The sequence below is a fragment of the Mastigoproctus giganteus genome, chromosome 12 (assembly GCF_048544385.1).
Source record: "Mastigoproctus giganteus isolate SK-2022 chromosome 12, ASM4854438v1, whole genome shotgun sequence".
In the NCBI taxonomy this organism is placed as follows: Eukaryota; Metazoa; Arthropoda; class Arachnida; order Uropygi; family Thelyphonidae; genus Mastigoproctus; species Mastigoproctus giganteus.
In genome coordinates, this window is record NC_143586.1 from 155,678,536 (window position 1) to 155,697,983 (window position 19,448).

General features: G+C 37.7%; 1 protein-coding gene across 1 annotated transcript in view; it reads left to right on the forward strand.

Moving 5' to 3' along the window:
- Sbf (SET domain binding factor) overlaps positions 1-19,448 on the forward strand; it is a 540,931-nt gene that overhangs the window by 202,052 nt on the left and 319,431 nt on the right. The window contains 2 exon segments of the mRNA XM_090386505.1: positions 106-234; positions 3,849-3,947. Coding sequence (XP_090242631.1) covers positions 106-234; positions 3,849-3,947 — 228 coding nt within the window.

Below are 19,448 nucleotides of genomic sequence, written 5' to 3' on the forward strand. Positions count from 1 at the left end.
ACAATGGGCACATTCAAAATTAAACTGAAATTTGTACCAGCAAAGTACTTTATTTTAAAGACTGGATTATTTTTCTTTGATTAATTTAATATGAACTTCTTTCAGGCAGCCTTTCTTGGTCATCGCAATCTTGCAGATAGTGATTTTCTCTCAAAAGTCTTAGACTGCATGTTCTTTAATACATTTGTGTCTGAGAGAGGGCCTCCATATCGTGTCTGTGATATTTTCGATGAGGTAGGTAAGATGCTGTGCTAATTAGTATTAGTACTAACAAAATGGCAATCCTTATACACTGCCAAAAATATAAAAAACTACTTCATTTGCCCATTCCTTCTAATAATATGTCCAGTCCTTTAAATTTATTGAAACTATTCACTTCCACAGTACTATGTGTAATTTTATTAATGTAATTATTACTCTCTGGTTGAAGGCAAATTTCTCTCCATCTATTCTAAAAGCATATTTTTTTAAGTTAAATTTATGTCTGATTACATATGTGTTATCTGAGAAAGAGTAAAGATACCACAGCATTTAGTTTACGTACCTGTTTTGTTGCCTTAAACACTTCAATTGGGCACTACATAGATGCCTAGTTTTCAGATATGGAATTTAGAAACCTCTTTCTTGGTAATAATATTGTTATGTCCTCAGCTAATCTTGTTATTTATGAATGAATTTCCAGATCTTCATGCATTATTCTGGAAACACCTAATAATTGCTTTGTATATATAGGCGCCTCCGTAGCCAGGTGGGAAGGAGCAGCAGTGCGTAGCACACCCTTCTTGATTAGACCGGGGTTCGAGCCCGTCACCACCAAATACGGAACATGCGGAAAGGTCAGGGAATGACCACCGCACCGGAGCAATATGGCCTTAGTTGCTAATGCTCCTAAAAAACCAAATAACAACAACAACAACAACAGCTTTGTATATATAGCAATAATCTCATTGTCTTGCTATCAGAATTTCATTAGACCATTGACATAACTGCATGAGCTGTTCCTTTGCCTGTTTGTACCACTCAGAAAACTTCATGTCACCTGTCTTTCTTCTTGGATCTTGGATTTCATGCTATCTAAATGGTATGTTATTTTGCAATTACTGTCACCCAAAGGCAGTATCATTTATGTATTACATTTATCTATGATTGACCTCAGTTGCCATTTTTACCCCATCTCTCTAGTTTAGCTAGCCCATGAAATAGCATTCCCTAATTAATGTCATTAATTACCTTACCGTATCATCAGCAGACTTAGATATTAAACTTGAAATACCTGCAATGATATTATTAATCTCAGTTACTAATATTAACTGAACACTATGGTGCCCCACTCATAACACTAGTCCATGAAGAGCAGTGGCCATTTTTAACTACTCTTTGTCTCCCACCATTTTGACCATCACTTTATCCATGATAGCAATTTTTTCCTAATGCCACATTGCTCCAATTTCTATTAAAATTGTTTGTGTGGAATAGTATTAAAAGCTTTACTGAAATCTAAGAATGTGCCATCGGCACATTCTTATATGCCAAAACGATGTCAAAATAATTCTTTTTATATATTTCCTGTGTAATGACCTCATGGTAACTAATAAAGTTGTCCAGGCATGATCTCTCTTTAGTGTGCTATTGATAAGATCCCAGTAGTATTAGATAGATAGATGTCCACCTCTCAGAAATTTTTGTATGATTGTAGAGGCAAAACATTTATTCAATTTGTCAGCCACTTGTACAGGATCATCAGTAGTTAATGCTATTCATATTCATCGGACCAATGTGATTCCTCCTTTTTCTTCTACTGTTAACATAAGCAAACAGTTCCTTGCTAATTTTAATAATCAGCCTTAGCATGCCTTATACCCTACCTGACATTACTAACTCATTTATATATCCTGTAGGATTCTGCATTCCCTAAAATTTTATAATCATTCCCATTAATGATTATAAATTTCCATTTTAATCTCATCCATTTTAATTTCAAACCGTGAACAGAATGAATCTGTTAGCTTGTATGAAAAAAGCCTAATTTGCTCTATGATTACTCCCTCAACACTTCCCATTTGTCATATGCATTTTTTTTTAATGTCATTCAGTCCTGAGTAGAATTTTTAAAAAATGACTGAGCCTGTTATAATCACTTTTGTGAAAACAAAATCCTGTCATTCTACATGGAAGTACAGGAAACCCTTGATTAGTGCGGTTAATGAATCCTTGAAATATACAGCACATATTAAAACCGCACTAATCAAACTTAAGAAACAATGGGAATAATTATAATGAATCCTTGAAAATTATGAAATTGTAAAAATATATTTTTCCTTACTCAATACGTACCTATAATGCACTGCATAGTTCTTAAATTATTAAGGAATAAATTTAAAAAAAGATAGTATGATTTAAATTTTATTTTTTGCAAAAAAAACTTATCTAACTTCAATTGAACAGTGGTAGCTTTCTTCCTTTCCTCCATGATTTTGCGATAACAATCAATTTGCTTATCTAACCCTCAACGAACGTTCATGCTTCTCTCTGCATCTGGATCAATCTCTAGTATGAGTTCTTTTGCTTTTTAAAGTGTATTAAATAGTTCAAGTTTTTTGAATGAAATTTCTTTGGGAGCAAATTGCTTTTCTTCTGCTTCATTTTCGTCTTCTTCCTCGTATGCATGTTGATGCTCAATTTCAAGAAGATCGTCGTTACTTAAGTCTTTTGAATGCGATTCCAATAATTCTCTAACGTTTTCTGAATCTACTTCCTCAAAGCCGAGGTCTTTTCCAATTGTAGTAATTTCATCAATAACTTTGTTGACAGGATTAATGAAACCGCAAAAATCATTTGCGCATTCAGGCAAAAGATTCTGCCAGACAGCTCTCATGCAGCTGTTCGTCATTTCTTCCCACGATTTGTGTATGTTCTCAACTGCTTCTTTAATATCATAATATTAAAGAAGTTTAATATTAATAATAAAAGAATAAAAGAATATGAGTTACCAGAGCAAATTTCAATTTCAGAGTGGTATGGGGTGCTGCTGTCGAGCATTTTGGAGTCGATTCCCATTCATTTAAGTTAGAAGACCCTGGTGAGTGCGTATCACGTATTTGCCGCTTTAGGCGCCGTTGTGAGTTGCCAAGCACCGCAAGAAAAAACAGCGCACTAATCAAATTTGATAACGCATATATTAAGGGGATAGTATCAAAAAAATTTTGCGCACTAATTAAAACCGCATTGTTCAAAACCGCATTAATCAAGGGTTTCCTGTAGTTATTCTTTGAATAAATTCCCCATCAACAAATACTCAATGGTCACTGCTGAATCACTGTTGATAAAAAGTGCAAATCATTTTTATTATTACCCCTTTGCCAATACAGCAGTGCTGTTATTTGGTGTTAATAAAGATTTAGTACAGAGTTCTCTAAACTTTCTCAGTCAAGTCACCTTTGCAGTTAAAAACCATTGATCTTATAGGATTTTCCTTTTCTTATTGTAACTCTCTAAGAAGCTTTCATCATCCCAAAGTGCCATGGCCCTGATCTTACCCTCTGAGAATCAATGTCCATTGGGGCGGGGCAGTGATACTCAAATAGGGCAAGTGGCTATGGCATGACAATGTATATTACTTACCTTTTTTTTATATTATGTCCAATCAGTCATTTGGGAAACTGTTACACTAGTTGGACTTTAATTATATAATGTTATGAATTGTTGTGCCTGATTAATTTATTAATATATAATTATGGTTGTAATTGGTATAAGGGTATTATGATTTGTAATTATTTAAAAAATACTATCATTAGAGTTAGCACCAGAAGAAAATTATTAATGAATTCATTTACTTATTTTTTAAATAGTTATATGCTGGCATGCAGGACATAATGAAAATTGAGATCAAGAACATTGAATTGGTGCTACAACATGTGCAGGAATTAGCTCAGCAACTCTACCTCAATGTATGTGTTGTTTTTTTGTAATTCATTTTCTGATTTTAAATTATGTAGTTTTGCTGAAATCACTGATTTAATGCATTCCTGGACAAGCTAGTGTTGGCTGAATTCATTATGGTCAAATAATTTTTTCCCATGAGCACAATGTTGCAATGAGAAATAGTATTACTGATGGACCATTAAAAAACAAATTTTTGGAAATAGATATGACCATAAAAGATTGATCCATCTACCCCAACAATTCTTAATCTTTAGCTAGTTATAAACTGCTAGGCATAACAATGCTATTTAGATATCCCCAAAAGTAATTATGTTATTATGGTAGAGAAAATGGCTCTGGTAGAGGAAATGGCCCTCTCATCTATGTATTAACAGTGTAATTTGTTACAGTCAACCACATACATAGAAAATACATCCTTTGCTTAATGCATGAATTAACTGTGCCAAAAACACTAATGAAGAACTGATGTTTCATGAGAACAAATATTTCTTCTATTCTGCTTCTTCAGATCTAAATAAGACAAATAATAATCAGCTGAACACATGAACAGCAGGTTCACAAAATCTAAGACATACAAACTAAGACATACAAATATTCTAGACAGACACAAACTCTGAGCAATACCGAAACTGTAAAGTTTAGTAGAATGATAATTTAGCATTAGCATTAGTAGAGGCATATGATGCTGCATAAGATTGATGGCTGGTGCTGCATAAGCTTGCAAGAAAGCAAGCTTATGCAGCATCAGCCAAAAATAAAAAACAAAACTTCCACTTCACCCCTCCGTTCGTTCAAAATACCTGTCCAGCTGAGCCTTAAATTTCTTTAGGCTATCAACTTCCACAACACTGGATGGAAGTCCGTTCCACCAACCAACCACCCGATGGCTAAAGGCAAATTTCCACACATTTATGCTACATCTACCTTTCCTGAATTTGAATTATGCATTCTCAGGTGATTATTCTGAGCAAGAGGAAGAATCCCATCAGCATTCAGCATGCTCAAACCATTCAAGGCTTTATACACCTCTATCAGATCACCTCGCCGGTGCCTAGTCTCCAGACATTGTAATTTGCAAAACTTAAGCCTTTCTTCGTAAGAGCAATCCTTTGTTCCATTCACTAATCTTGTTGCCCTTCTCTGTACTCGTTCCAGCAGCTCTACATTCTTCTTGAAATGAGGCCTCCAGACCTGTATACAGTACTCAAGGTGTGGCCTGACCATTGGCTTATACAAGGGAATAATCACCTCCTTATCCCTGCTAGAAAAATTCCTGTATATCATTGACAAGACACCATGAGCTACTCTTGCAGCCCGTCTGCACTGCTCAAAGAACTTCATATCTGCCTGCACAATTACCCCCAGGTCCTTTTCATTCTCTACCACTGTCAGTGTAGTACCACAGAGTTGATACCTTGCTCTGGGGTTGCTGTTTCCCATATGTACTTTACATTTGTCAATGTTAAACTTCAGTTGCCACCTCTCAGCCCATCTGCTCAGCTTTTCTAGATCCTGTTGCAGCAGTGTACTGTCATTAGTGTCATTAACAACCATGCAAACTTGGACATTAAGCCTGATATACCATTATCAATATTATTTATAAATACAGAAAACAATAATGGGCCCAATACTGAACCCTGAGGGACTCCACTAATAACATTAGTCCACGATGAGCAGTGTCTATTGATTACCACTCTCTGTCTTCTCCCCCTCAACCACCCTTTTATCCATAGCAGCAATTTTCCTCCTATGTCACACTGCTCCAATTTGTGCAACAGCCTTCCATGTGCAACAATATCAAAAGCCTTTCTAAGATCCAAGTATATAATATCAAAGTTATTCCTGCATCCAGTTCTTTTGTGACTGCATCATAGTATCCAATCAAATTGGTCAGGCAAGACTTCCCCTTAACAAAACCATGCTGTGTCCGAGCTATAACTGAGGTCTTGTCTAGATGATCCTGCAGTGCCTCTCTAACCAGTGCCTCCATCAATTTTCCTGGAACAGAAGTTAAACTCACAGATCTATAATTACTCGTGTCAGCCTTTGATCCTCCTTTGTGAATTAGGGTCACATTTGCACATCTCCACTCTATGAGTACCTCTCCTGAGTCCAAGGAACTCTCATAATTATGGCTAAGGGTTTGCTTACTTCTTTTGCTGGATTTGTTAATATAACTGTATAGATCCCAGGTGCTTTTCTTGTGTTTATCTTCAACAATTCCTCCTCCACTTTACTCTCAGTTATTACAAGATTATCTGGCCTACTGCCAGAGTTGAATACACCTCTAGCATTCCCCTCGCTGAATAACTCCTCATGTGTGAATGTCGATGCAAAATATTCATTTAGTTTGTTAGCTACCTGAGCAAGATCATCAACAGTTGAACCATCGATATCAAGTGGACCAATCTGATTCATCCCCTTCCTTCTAGAGTTTACATAAGTAAAGAACTCTTTGCTGTTTTTCTTTGCATCCCTTGCCAAAGATTTCTCGTAACCTGCCTAACCTCCTTTGTAACTTGGTTACAGATCAACTTATATCTATCATAGGCTTCTGTGTCACATGTTAAATTATATGTATCCCATGCATTTTTCTTCTATGCCATGTGTCTTATTAGTTCATCTGACATCCATTTAGACCTAAACCTTGAACAATATTTCTTAGTTGGTATGTAAATCCTAGTAGCTTCCAAGATAAGTTCTTTGAATGCTTCCCATTTTGAATTTGCTGTTGGTAACATCATCAGTTGGTCCCACTGTATAGAATTTAAATACTGTCTCAGACCATCCTAGTCGTCTTTACGAAAGCAATAACCCTTCCCTTTACCCCTGATAGGAGTTACCTCTTTGAGTAAATCCCACTTCAGCACACTGTGATCACTGCCACCTAGTGATTCCTTTATCTGAAGATTCTTAATGCATGAAGAATCACTACTGATAATCAAATCAGGAGTATTACTCCCTCTAGTTGCCTCCCGAACATGCTGATTTAGAAAACAATCATTCAATAAATCCAGAAAAGCCTTGCAAGTGTGTGATTGACCAACCCACAAATTCCAGTCAATATCTGAGAAATTAAAATCTCCCATTATAAGACTCTCTGATTTACTGTCCCACTCTATTTCCCTGTACAGTTTCTTATTATACTCATCAGAGTCATTAGGTCTATGGCAGACTCCTACTCTCAATTTTGATCTCCCAATGCTTATGTCACACCAAACTGACTCGACACTGCACTGTCCAGCAACGTCGACTGGCTTCAGTTCCTTGGATTTTATGTGTTTCTTAACTAATAGCATAACCCCTATTCCCTTCCTATCCTGTCTATCCTTTCTGTAGACGTTGTACTCCCAAATTCTAGTTCTGCATTCCTTATATCTGTGTGACACCACGTCTCTGATATCCCAACAATATCCGCCTTTGATGCTTTGAGCAATACCTCAAATTCGTCAAATTTATTTACCAAACTCCTAGCATTGGTGTACACGGAAGTATACATGCACCTGTTTCTATTCTTAGCTACCCTACACAACCTATGTGTTTACTTGTACTGCAATGACTCCCAGCAGTCTCTGAAATACCCTGCATCTTGTTTTCCAGGCTGCTGCTCATTTCAATAGAAGCAGTGCAAGAATCACTTTCACCTCTGCCAGTGGCTACTGTTAATCTATTAGTCCTTGTATCCCCCCCAAGCTAGCAGTTTTCCGACCCACCTAACACTGCCTCGATAGCATCAGCAAATATTCTTGCGCCCTTTCTATTTAAGTGTATCCCATCCCTGTAGAAGCAGTCTCTCCTGTTAACAGTACAGACCAGGCTGAAAAAAATTCTACCCCCTTGAGCCTTGCACAATCTTTCCAGGGCCGAATTGATCGACAAGGCTCTCATCATATACTCCCTCCTATCGTGTCTGGGTAGAATTGCAATCACTTTTAAATTCAACCCTAATTCACAGCTTTTTTTCAACAGTGACCGGCAGAATTACTTGTTAAGTAATTCTGCCAGTCTTAATATCATTAGTGCCAACGTGTAGAACTATATCACCTTTTGTGCCCTTAAAAGATGATATCTGCTCTACAACGTCATCAACCTTTGCCCCTGGTCCTGTTCCACCTATCCTTTTTACAAAGCATGTTCCCCGTTTCCCTGACAATAGAGTCACCAACAACTACTAGTTCCTGTGGGACCAATGTATTCTGCCTTGGGGGGTTGCCGCTGTATTGCGTGATGACCAAGTGCAAACTCTGGAATTGATGTGGGCAGCTGAGAGCTTGATGGGACTCTCAATTTAGATCCCTCGAGATCATCCACCCTGTCCTTCAAGCTCTCATATAGGCCCATAACAACGCTGAGTTGTCGCCTGATTTCGTTACACTCCTTGCATTGCGCACACACAAAGACATCCCCCATGGCAATATCATGTCCCGTACCCAATTGCTCCACAAACATCATGCAAGCAGTGCATTTTAAAAGGCTGTGATTCAGAGGGCAACTGCCCCCCCCCCCCCTCAGTTCTCCTCTGAGCCACAGCACTCCCATTAGCTTGAGCCTTTTGCTTTGCTGCTCTGGTCTGAGTCATGATTTCGATTTAATTGCAATAAAATTTCAATTTCAGTACAAAATTATAACCCTAAACTTGTATCCCAACACAGTTATAACGCTATATATATTTTTCAGTACCAAGTATTATCTATGAGTTCCATTTATATAACTTCCGTATCAAGTTATGTATTAATTAATTATGTTACGTTTGTAATCTAAGTTGTTATATGTATTTAGTTAAAAGTACAATTTAATTGACAACGAAGTTTAACAAAATTAATAGATTTTACTGATTAATTAACAATATTATTACAACATCATTATTATGTTTTATTTATTATTATTTTTTAATACAGAGAAATAACATAAGCTATTCTTATTATCAGGATTAATGTCCAAATTTTCAGATGATACAAAGGTTGGCAGGGTTGTTAATGACAGTAATGGCAGTGTGCTACTGCAACAGGATCTAGATAATTTGGGCAGATGGGCTAAGAAGTGGCAACTGAAGTTTAACCTTGACAAATGAAAAGTACTGCATGTGGGTAGAAGTAACCCCAGAGAAACGGACCAACTGTGTGGTACTACACTTTATACTTAAGGTGGTAAAAAATGAAAAAGACCTGGGAGTAATTGTGCAGGCAGATATGAAGTTTTCTGAGCAATGCAGACAGGCTGCCAGGGCAGGTCGTGGGGTTTTGTCAATGATATATAGGAATTTTGCTAGCAGGGAAAAGGAGGTGATTATTCCTCTGTATAAGGCAATTGTCACGCCACGCCTTGAGTATGCGTACAGGTCTGGAGGCCTCGTTTTAGGAAGGATGTAGATTTACTTGAACGTTTACAGAGAAGGGCAACAAGATTGGTGAGGGGAATGAAGGGATCCTCTTACCAAGAGAGGCTTAAGTTCTGCAAATTGCAGTGGCTGGAGACTAGGCACCTGTGCGGTGATCTGATTGAGGTGTATAAGGCCTTGAATGGGTTGAGCATGCTGAATTCTGATGGGATCCTTCCACTTGTTCAGATTACGAACCTAAGGGGGCATAAATTCAAATTTCAAATTCAAATTAAATGTCAAAATTCAATGACAGATGGAACAAACTTCCATCTGTCGTTGTGGAAGTTGATAGGTTGAATAAATTTAAGGAGGAACTGGACAGACATTTGGAGGGAATGGTGTGATTTTTTTTTTTTTGGCTGATGCTGCATAAGCTCATACACATGCTTTTTGCATCACATGCCACTACTACTACTTGCTGTATTTTTGGATTAACTGGGAAATCGATTATCCGGGAACTGTTTTTTACCATCTATCCCGGAAAATCGAGAGTCTACTGTATATAAAGAAATGAGTAATATGTGTAAAAAATAAGTAAAAATTAGTAAAAAAAATAAGTAAAAATAATTTCCTAATAAAGTTTTTATAGAATATTCCAAAATTTTGAGTTCTCATCCAACACACTATGCCAACTTCTTTTCTTACTGTTTGTGTCTGTTGCTGAATGACGTTTCCGAAGCAGCCACAAATCGACATATAAGAACTAGTTAAACTATCGATAACAAGAGAAGGAAAATGAGGGCAAAAAAGGTATTAAACCTTCTAAACATGATATGTTGGCATTTGGTGAGAATGAAGTTAGAAAATTGTCGATTAGGCTTCAGTTAAATGAAAGAGATACAATTTATCCGTTTCAGGAATAATCGAAAAGATGGTTTTGGAAAATTGAAGAGCATTTAATGAACACTGAGTACAAGACCAATTTCGCCGAGTGAATGTGAACGAGGTTTTCCGTAAATGAATCTGATCGCCAGCCCAACCAGAGCTTCATTGATGACAAAAACAATTTCTTCACTATTATTTCTTAAAATTGTAGGCCCACCAGTGAACACTTCCATCCAGCAAATACATATTCTTGTTTATACTCCGGCACTACCACCAGGTCAGTGAAGTTTACAATAAATCAATCAATACAAATATTAATCGTATTTAGCAGTCACGGGCTTAAACCCCGGTCCACTCAAAGAGCGCATGCTACTGCACTCGCACTCCTAACCACTCGGCTGTGTCAGGCCTAAACAAGAATGTGTATTTGCTGGATCGAAGTGTGTCACTGGTGGGCCTACAATTTTAAGAAATAGCAGTGAAGAAATTGTTTTTGTCATCTATGAAGCTCTGGTTGGGCTGACGATCAGATTCATTTATGAAAATCCTCGTTCACATTCACTTGACAAAATTGGTATCGTACTCAGAGCATTTATCAAATGCTCTTCAATTTTTCCAAAACCGTCTTTTTGATTAGGTATTTCTGAAATGGACAAATTGTATCTCTTTCATTTAACTGAAGCCTAATTGACAATTTGCTACTTAATTCTCACCAAATGCCAACATTTCATGTTTAGAAGGTTTAATACCTTCATTGTCCTCATTTTCCTTCTCTCGTCATTGATATTGTCACTAGTTCTTAAATTAATATTTTTTTTTTTTTTTTTTTTTTTACCTGTCCAAAATGTTGTTGTCATTCAGATATTCAGCTACTGTGATCATGTAAACAGAGATAGGAAAAATGTGTCTAACGCACTTCCGTGAAACAACGGATGATTATTTGTCGTGGTAAAAGAAAATACTCTCTCCTAATTCTCAAACGGGGTGCTTACAGTAGATTCACAGTGGTGTCCCCCCCCACCTACGGCCTGCACGGAAAGTGAATACAGCATTTTAAATTTTGCTAATTATCAAAAAATTTTCTCATTAAATGTTTTGTTTAGTAAATGTAATCGTGTATTGTACTTAATAAAATTTTTGAATATTTGCAATTTTAGGTGTATCGTTACTTTTATATATTCACCTTATATTCATCTTAAGCAGTGATCCTTTTAGGTTGTAAATTTTCTAAAGTGAGCATTTAAAGGCAAAAGCAAGATATTTTTTGAAAAACAAAAGACTGTCATATTTTTATAATTTTAATAAAATCTAAAAAATAAATTAGTGACATAGATTTCTTACACATAAAAGTTTTGGGAATTTGCATTTTTTATATATAGCTTGAAAATAAAAAATGGTAACATGAAAACTGAAACTTCCTTTTACATGTAACAAGATATGGAAAATGTAACGCACTAATTTTTTGCAAAAACTCAGTGCGGCATGTGAAACAAATCTAACTTTAACTGTGGCCCCTGTACGAAAAAAGGATGGATGGACACCACTCCAGTAGAAGGTGGATCAGAGCCCATTAGGAATACCCCTTGATCTGCTCACTATTGACCAGTGCGACTTTTCCGTATGTGAGACAGGTGGTCGGGTAGGTTTTACCAGGTACCACTGAGTTGTAGAATGGTAATCCCTTTAGCTCTCTCAATTCTTGCTTAGCAGCAATACTTATTTCCTAAGCTGCCAGAAGTGCGAACAGTGCATACCCAGTTAAGTCTCTTCTAAGCCTTTCATTATATGAAAATAAATAAAGGTCCGTTAAACAGAGGTCCGACTGAGTAATTTAGAATTCTAAAAATGGTTATAAAGTTTTATATAGAAAATATCTTAACAATAGAGTGAAAAATGCAAATTTAGTTAAATAATTTTTAAGCTTATTTGAATAGAAGATAAATGTGAAAAAAATTTACAGAATATTACAAATTTCAAAGTGTACTGCATCCAAATGTCACACGTCACTGTTAATAAAGGTGCCTGCATGCCGTACCATTGTATACCATCCCAAAAAAGCACTGTCATTAATAAATACACAAAGCAACAATGGGCCCAGCACCAAACCCTGGTGAACTCCACTAATAACATTAGTCCACGTAAAGCAGTGTCCATTTATTACCACTCTCTACCGTATCCCACTCAACCATCCCTTTATCCATTTTAGCAACTTGTCTTTAATGCCATACTGCTCCAATTTGTACAGCAGTCTTCCATGTGTAACAGTATCAAAAGCTTTTGTGAAATCCAAGTATATGATATCAAAATTATTTTTTGCATCCAGTTCCTTTGTGACCACATCATAGTATCCAATCAAATTGGTCAGACAAGACTTCCCCTTAACAAACCCATGCTGTGTCTGAACTATTACTGCAGTCTTGTCTAGGTGATCCGCCATCACTTCTTTAACCAGTGACTCCATTATTTTCCCCGGAACAGAAGTTAAACTGACAGGTCTATAATTATTTGCATCACCTTTGAACCCCCTTTGTGAATTGGGAATATATTTGCACATCTCCAGTCCATGGGGACCTCCCATGAATCTAAGGATGCTCTCATAATTATGGTCAAGGGTTTGCTTACTTCCCTCGCTGCCTCCTTTGATATAACTGGATAGATTCCATCTGCCCCAGTTACCTTGTTTATGTTTAACTTCAGAAATTTCTCCTCCACTTTGCTCTCCGTTATTACAAAATCCTTTAACTCCCTGTTAGAGTTTAGTAAACTTCTGTCCTCCCTTCCTTACAGAATTCCTCATGTGTGAATGTAGATGCAAAATACTCATTCAGTTTGTCAGCTATCCGAGCAGGATCAACAGTCGAACCACCACCAACATCAAGTGGACCAATCTGATTCATCCTCTTTCTTCTAGAGTTTACTTAAGTAAAGAAGTCTGTTGTTTTTCTTTGCATCCTTTGCCAAGGATTTCTCATAATCAGACTTTGCTTCCCAAACCCTCTTTGTGGCTTGATTACAGACTAGCTTGTATCTTTCATAGGTTTCTCTGTCACTTGCTAATTTATATGCATCCCACGCATTTTTCTTCTCTGCCTGGAGCCTCATTAGTTCATCTGACATCCATTTAGGCCTAAATCTTGAACAGTATTTTTAGTTGGTATAAAAAGCCTAGTAGCATCCATGATTAATTCCCTGATGGCCTCCTATTTAGAATTCACTGTTTTTAACATCATCGGTTGATCCCACTGTATAGAATTCAAAAACTGCCCTGAGACCACTGTAGTCACCTTTATGGGGAAAAAAAAGCCCTTCCCTTTACCCTTGATGGTAGTTACATCTTTAAGTAAATCTCAAATCAGTAGACTGTGATCACTGTCACCTAGTGGTTCCTTTATCTGCAAATTCCTAATGTAAGCGTCATCACTGCTGATAATCAGATCAAGAGTATTACCGTGTCTGGTTGCCCCTGAAACATGTTGCTATAGAAAACAATCCTCCAATAAATCCACAAAAATCTTGCTAGTGTGTGAGTAACCAACCCACAAGTTCCAGTCAATATCTGGAAAGGTAAAATCCCCCATTACAAGACATTCTGATTTACTGGCCTACTCTATTTCTCTGCACAATTGCTCATTATACTAATCAGATTCATTAGATCTAGAGCACACACCTACTCTCATTTTTCCTTTCCCAGTAGATCCTCACTCTCTCGTTCCTTCAGCCAAGAGGAGGGAGTACCACAAGGATCAGTATTAAGTGTCACGCTTTTCGCCATCAAAGTAAATTCCATCACAGAACAACTTCCTCCAACTGTAAACAGTGCCCTCTATGTTGATGACTTTAGCATATTTTGTCAGTCATGCAACATGAGTGTTATGGAAAGACAACTGCAAAAAGCCATTGATCGCCTTTATTCCTGGGCACTTGCTAATGGCTTCAGGTTCTCGCCAGAGAAGACCGTTTGCGTACACTTTTGTCGTAAGCGTAATCTTCATCCTGAACCTGAATTAAGGCTCGGACAAAATGCTATTCCAGTAGCAGCGGACACAAAATTCTTTGGACTTGTATTTGATAAAAAGTTGACCTTTCTGGATCACATCCGTCAACTCTACACAAAGTGCACAAGAGGTCTGAATATTCTGCACTCTCTCTCTCTACATCTTGGGGTGCGGATCGATGCACCCTACTACGCATTTACCGTGCGCTTGTACGATCCAGACTAGATTACGGGTCCCTGGTATACAATTCGGCCAGGGACAGTGTACTTCGTTGGCTGGATCTTGTCCATCATCAGGCTCGCCGTATCGCTATTGGAGCATATCGAACATCTCCTGTCCAGAGCTTATACGTCGAAGCAAACGAACCACCGTTATCGCTTTGACAAAACAGTTGTCTCTAAAGTACGCTTTAAAACTGAAATTCCTGCCAGACCATCCTACGTGGCCATTCGTTTTTGAGCCACGATGAAGAAATTTATACAACACCCATAAGACTGCCAATCGTCCTTTTGGTATTCGTCTCCAAGAGCTACTCAAAGAACTTGATATCAAGGTAGACAAGGTTGCCCAAATACCAAAGCAACCCATTCCGCCCTGGCATGCTCATGTTCCAGCATGTGACTTGTCCCTTAGAAATTGGGGAAAGTTGGACACTCCATCATCTGTCTACCTGCAGCTTTATTCAGCACACCAAGCTGAACATTCTGACCTCGCGCCAGTTTACACAGACGGCTCGAAGTCGGAATCATATGTGGGATCAGCTGCTATCTTTCTGGACACCACCATATCACAGCAGATTCTCTCCGAATGCGGCATATTTACTGCAGAGCTGCACGCTGTAGAGTTAGCCTTGGATCACATTAGTAAATGCCAATACCAACGGTTCATTTTATATTCCGACTCTCTCAGTGTGTTGCAGGCTTTAATAACTGCGAGATATAACTCTCATCCAGTTCTGTCTTGCATTCAGCAGAAGATTCACTTTCTCTATGAACATGAATATGATATCCGCTTCTGCTGGATTCCCAGCCACATTGGGATTAGGGGAAATGATTTGGCCGACACCGCAGCCAAATCAGCAATTCCCAGTAATAATCGCTGCCTGTCAGTCCCCTGTACAGACTACAGGCAAATAATACACCAAAAGATATACTCCCAATGGCAAGATTCGTGGAATAGACAGACTACGAATAAATTATATCGTATAAAGCCTGTAATAGTGGAATCGTAAGGAGGAAGTTTTTCTTGCCCGGACCCGCATAGGACATAGTCATTTGACTCATTCGTTTTTGCTGAGGGCTGATGATCCTCCTATGTGTGAGTCTTGTGGCACAATTTTATCAATCTGACACATTTTAATTGACTGTCCAGATTTTAGCAATATCCGTTTTACCACTTTTAATCATCTGACTGAGCCGTATACACTCAGTCAGATTTTATCCGACAATGACAATGTGTCTGCTCTTTTTAGCTATTTTAAATCAATAAAGGTTTTTACTTGTATTTAAAATTTACATGTTATTGTTATTTCTTTATTGATTTATCTTTTCTACATTTAATACCTTTGTTATTCTATATCTTGACATGGTGACCTAAGTAATTAGGTTTTGGCGCATTGTAGCCTTTGTTACTAATGTTCCCAACATTAGCAATAAAACCAACCAACCAACCAACCAACCTTTCCCAATGCTTATGTCACACCAAACAGACTCAACATTGCATTGTCCAGCACTTCCTTAGATTTTATGTGTTTCATGGAAGGGTCCTTGTGTTAGAGGCTCTGTGTATAATTAACTCTGGTTGAACAATAAACTTAAATCAGAAATTACAAATTATTTACAATTAGGTGTTTGATTGAAGAGCTAGGGGGAGTGGGGCTTAATAATTAATATTAGCAAAGGCCAAAAGGTTAAATTTCACTAGTCTATTAACCTCAGCCACCTAGTGAGGCAGTTTATATTCTAGTTGCCAATCAAATGTATACATTCTTAAGTCCAGCCTTAGTTAATAAGAACTACTACTAGTTAATGCAAACACAAAAACAAGGCATAAATATTAACAATATTTATTCCCCCCCCCCTGAATTTTGTGCCTCGTTTCAATATGAAAATTCCACCACCTTTCATTCTCCCCTACTGCCTTATTGACTTGGTTAGATCTTCCACAAGATGCATATTTTCCAAGTTCTGCAGCCTTATTTTGGTGGTTTCTCCTCATGTGAGCATCACCTTGCTGTTCTCACAATATTAGTATGCCCATCCATGGATCTTTCATGTTCAGTTTCTTCTTCAGATGTTACCTGCAGACTTGAACACAATAGCTGTTTGTTGTTTGTTTGTTATTTTGATTTTTAGGAGCATTAGCAACTAAGGCCATATTGCTCCGGGATATGCGGTGGTCATTTCGTGACCTTTCCACATCCTCCGTATTTGGTGGTGACGGGCTCGAACCCCAGTCTAATCAAGAAGCGTGTGCTACGCACTGCTGCTCCTTCCCACCTGGCTACGGAGGCACCTCACACAATAGCATTGGAAGAGGCATACGATGCAAGAAAGCAAGCTTATGCAGCATCAGCCAAAAAAAACCAAAAAAAAAAAAAAAAACCACCTCCATTCATTCCAAATGCCTGTCCAGCTCAGCCTTAAATTTATTTAGACTATCAACTTTCACAACAAAAGATGGAAGTCTGTTCCACCAATCAACTACCTGCTGGCTAAAGGCAAATTTCCGCACATCTATTCTACAACTATCTTTCCTCAATTTGAATCTATGCCCCCCTCAAGTTCTTAATCTGAGCAAGAAGAAGAATCCCATCAGCATTCAGCTTGCTCATCCCATTCAAGGCCTTATACACCTCAGTTAGATCACCTCACAGGTGCCTACTCTCCAGGCACTGCAATTTGCAGAACTTAACCCTTTCTTGGTAAGAGCACCCCTTTGTTCTCCTCACCAATCTCGTTGCCCTTCTTTGTTCTCGTTCCAGCAACTCTACATCCTTCCTAAAATGAGGCCTCTAGACTTGTACACAGTACTCTAGGTGTGGCTTGACTATGGCCTTGTATTACAGTATAATCACCTCTCTGTCCCTGCTACCAAAATTTCTATATATCATTGACAAGAATCCATGACCTGCCCTGGCAGCCTGTATGCACTGCTCAGCGAACTTCATATTTGACTTCACAATTACCCCCAGGTCTTTTTCGCTTTCCACTTCCCTGAGTGTAGTACAACACAATTGGTATGTTTCTCTTGGGTTATTCCTACTCATATGCAGTACTTTGCATTCGTCAATGTTAAACTTCTCAGCCCATTTACCCAACTTATCTAGATCCAGTTGGAGTAGCATACTGTCGTTAACAACCCTGCCAACCTTTGTATCATCTGCAAACTTGAACATTAAACCTGATATACCTTCATCAATATCATTGATAAATATAAAAAACAACAATCGCCCAACACTGAACCCTGGGGAACTCCACTAATAACATTTGACTACAAAGATCAGTGTCCATTGATTACCACTGTCTGTTGTCTCCCACTCAACTATCCCTTTATCCATAGTAGCAACTTACCCTTAATGCCATTCCTCTCCAATTTGTACAGGAGTCTTCCATGTGCAACAGTATCAGAAGCTTTCCTGAAATCCAAGTATATGATATCAAAATTATTTTTGTCATTCAGTTCCTTTGTGACCACATTATAGTATCCAATTAAATTGGTCAGACAAGACCTCCCTTTAACAGACCGATGCTGTGTCTTAATTATTACTGCAATCTTGTCTGATATTCCAAATATCAGACAAGTTGCATAATACTGACTTGTACAATGAATGAAACAATGGCTTCCTAGATGCAGAGATACAATAAATTTAATAAGAAACCATTCAATGTCTCCAATCCCCCTCTGTAGCCTCTCTTACCCTGGCCCTAACCACTTTAAAAACAAGTAATTTTTCCATTAAGCCCTCCTCTATGATATATCATTTAACCTACATAGAATACAGATACAAAATGCAAAGTGTGTTAGTTTTCTGTTGGCACCATGGGTTCCCCCCATCTCCGCTTTGTGCTCTATTTGTATAGCACAGAATTCTGTGAAGGCCAGAGATTTAAAAAGTGTGTGGGGAGTGGTAGGATGTGTAGTGTTGTGTACCATTGAGTATGCAGGTACATAGTGTGCATAGTATTAGGGTCAGGCGCCACCTGTGGGTTCCCACATTTGCACAGTATACAGGAACACTAGCATAGTATTCTCCACTCCAAAATGAACTTTCATTCTGTGAAGAATGATACAAAGTATTTATTCAGCCTACTAGCCACATCAGCTGAGAGGCCATTTCATGAAAATTCTGTGTGGTTTACTCCTTTTTACTCCTTTTCCTCTTTTTATTAATATACAAATAAATCTGCTTTTCTCTCATGGTTGCCTTGTTATACTCATATTTTGCCTACTTGACCATCATCCAGTCAATGGTTTTATTGCAGTTCAATTTATGATTGTTTTAGGAATTAAAACAATCATAAATTGTTTTTAGGACAGATCAGATTCATGGTGAATTCTGGTCTATCCAGCTATTAAAACTCTTTATCCATCTTGATCTAACTTGATCCTATTTTGTGGTACCTACTAAATGGAATTAATGTATGCCCTTGATTTTAATAATGAATGGTTTGAGAGTTTCCTGTAATTTAATTATATATATATATTCTTGTTTATTTTCTATTGTTTCCCCCCCCCTCAACTAATAGGGTCAAATAAACTTCTCCTTACTCCATACAATCTTCTTTTTTGAAATTAAAACCCTTGAGTTTACCCTCAAATACTGAAAGCTCATTTGTTGTCATCTGCTTTAGGGCACTATTGGTCACTTACTGTTCCTGTACCAGGACATTAAGGATATTATCTAGATCACTGGTGATGACCAGGTCAAAGATATTCCTACTCATTGTACTCTTTCTATGACTGGTGTCATATATTGGTTTTCCACATCCTTTCACATAATTAACTGATGACTGATTATCTATGATTCTGTCTTAGAGTCAAAACCTCTCACTCAAACCTGCAAGGAGAGTGAAAGCGCAATCTCAATCTCTGCCATTAGTCATTGATTCAAAAAAAATTTATCCTACAGGTTGAGTTACTAGCCCAAGATTTGCATTTGACAAGTGGAAAGATGATCTCCCATTTTCCAATCTTGTTGAGGAAAAATCTACATTTTCCATGAATTAAATACACAAAAAAGTAGTCCAAATTATAGAGGCTCTGAATTAGTGAAATACAAATGTGAGGTTTTACTGTATATCAGC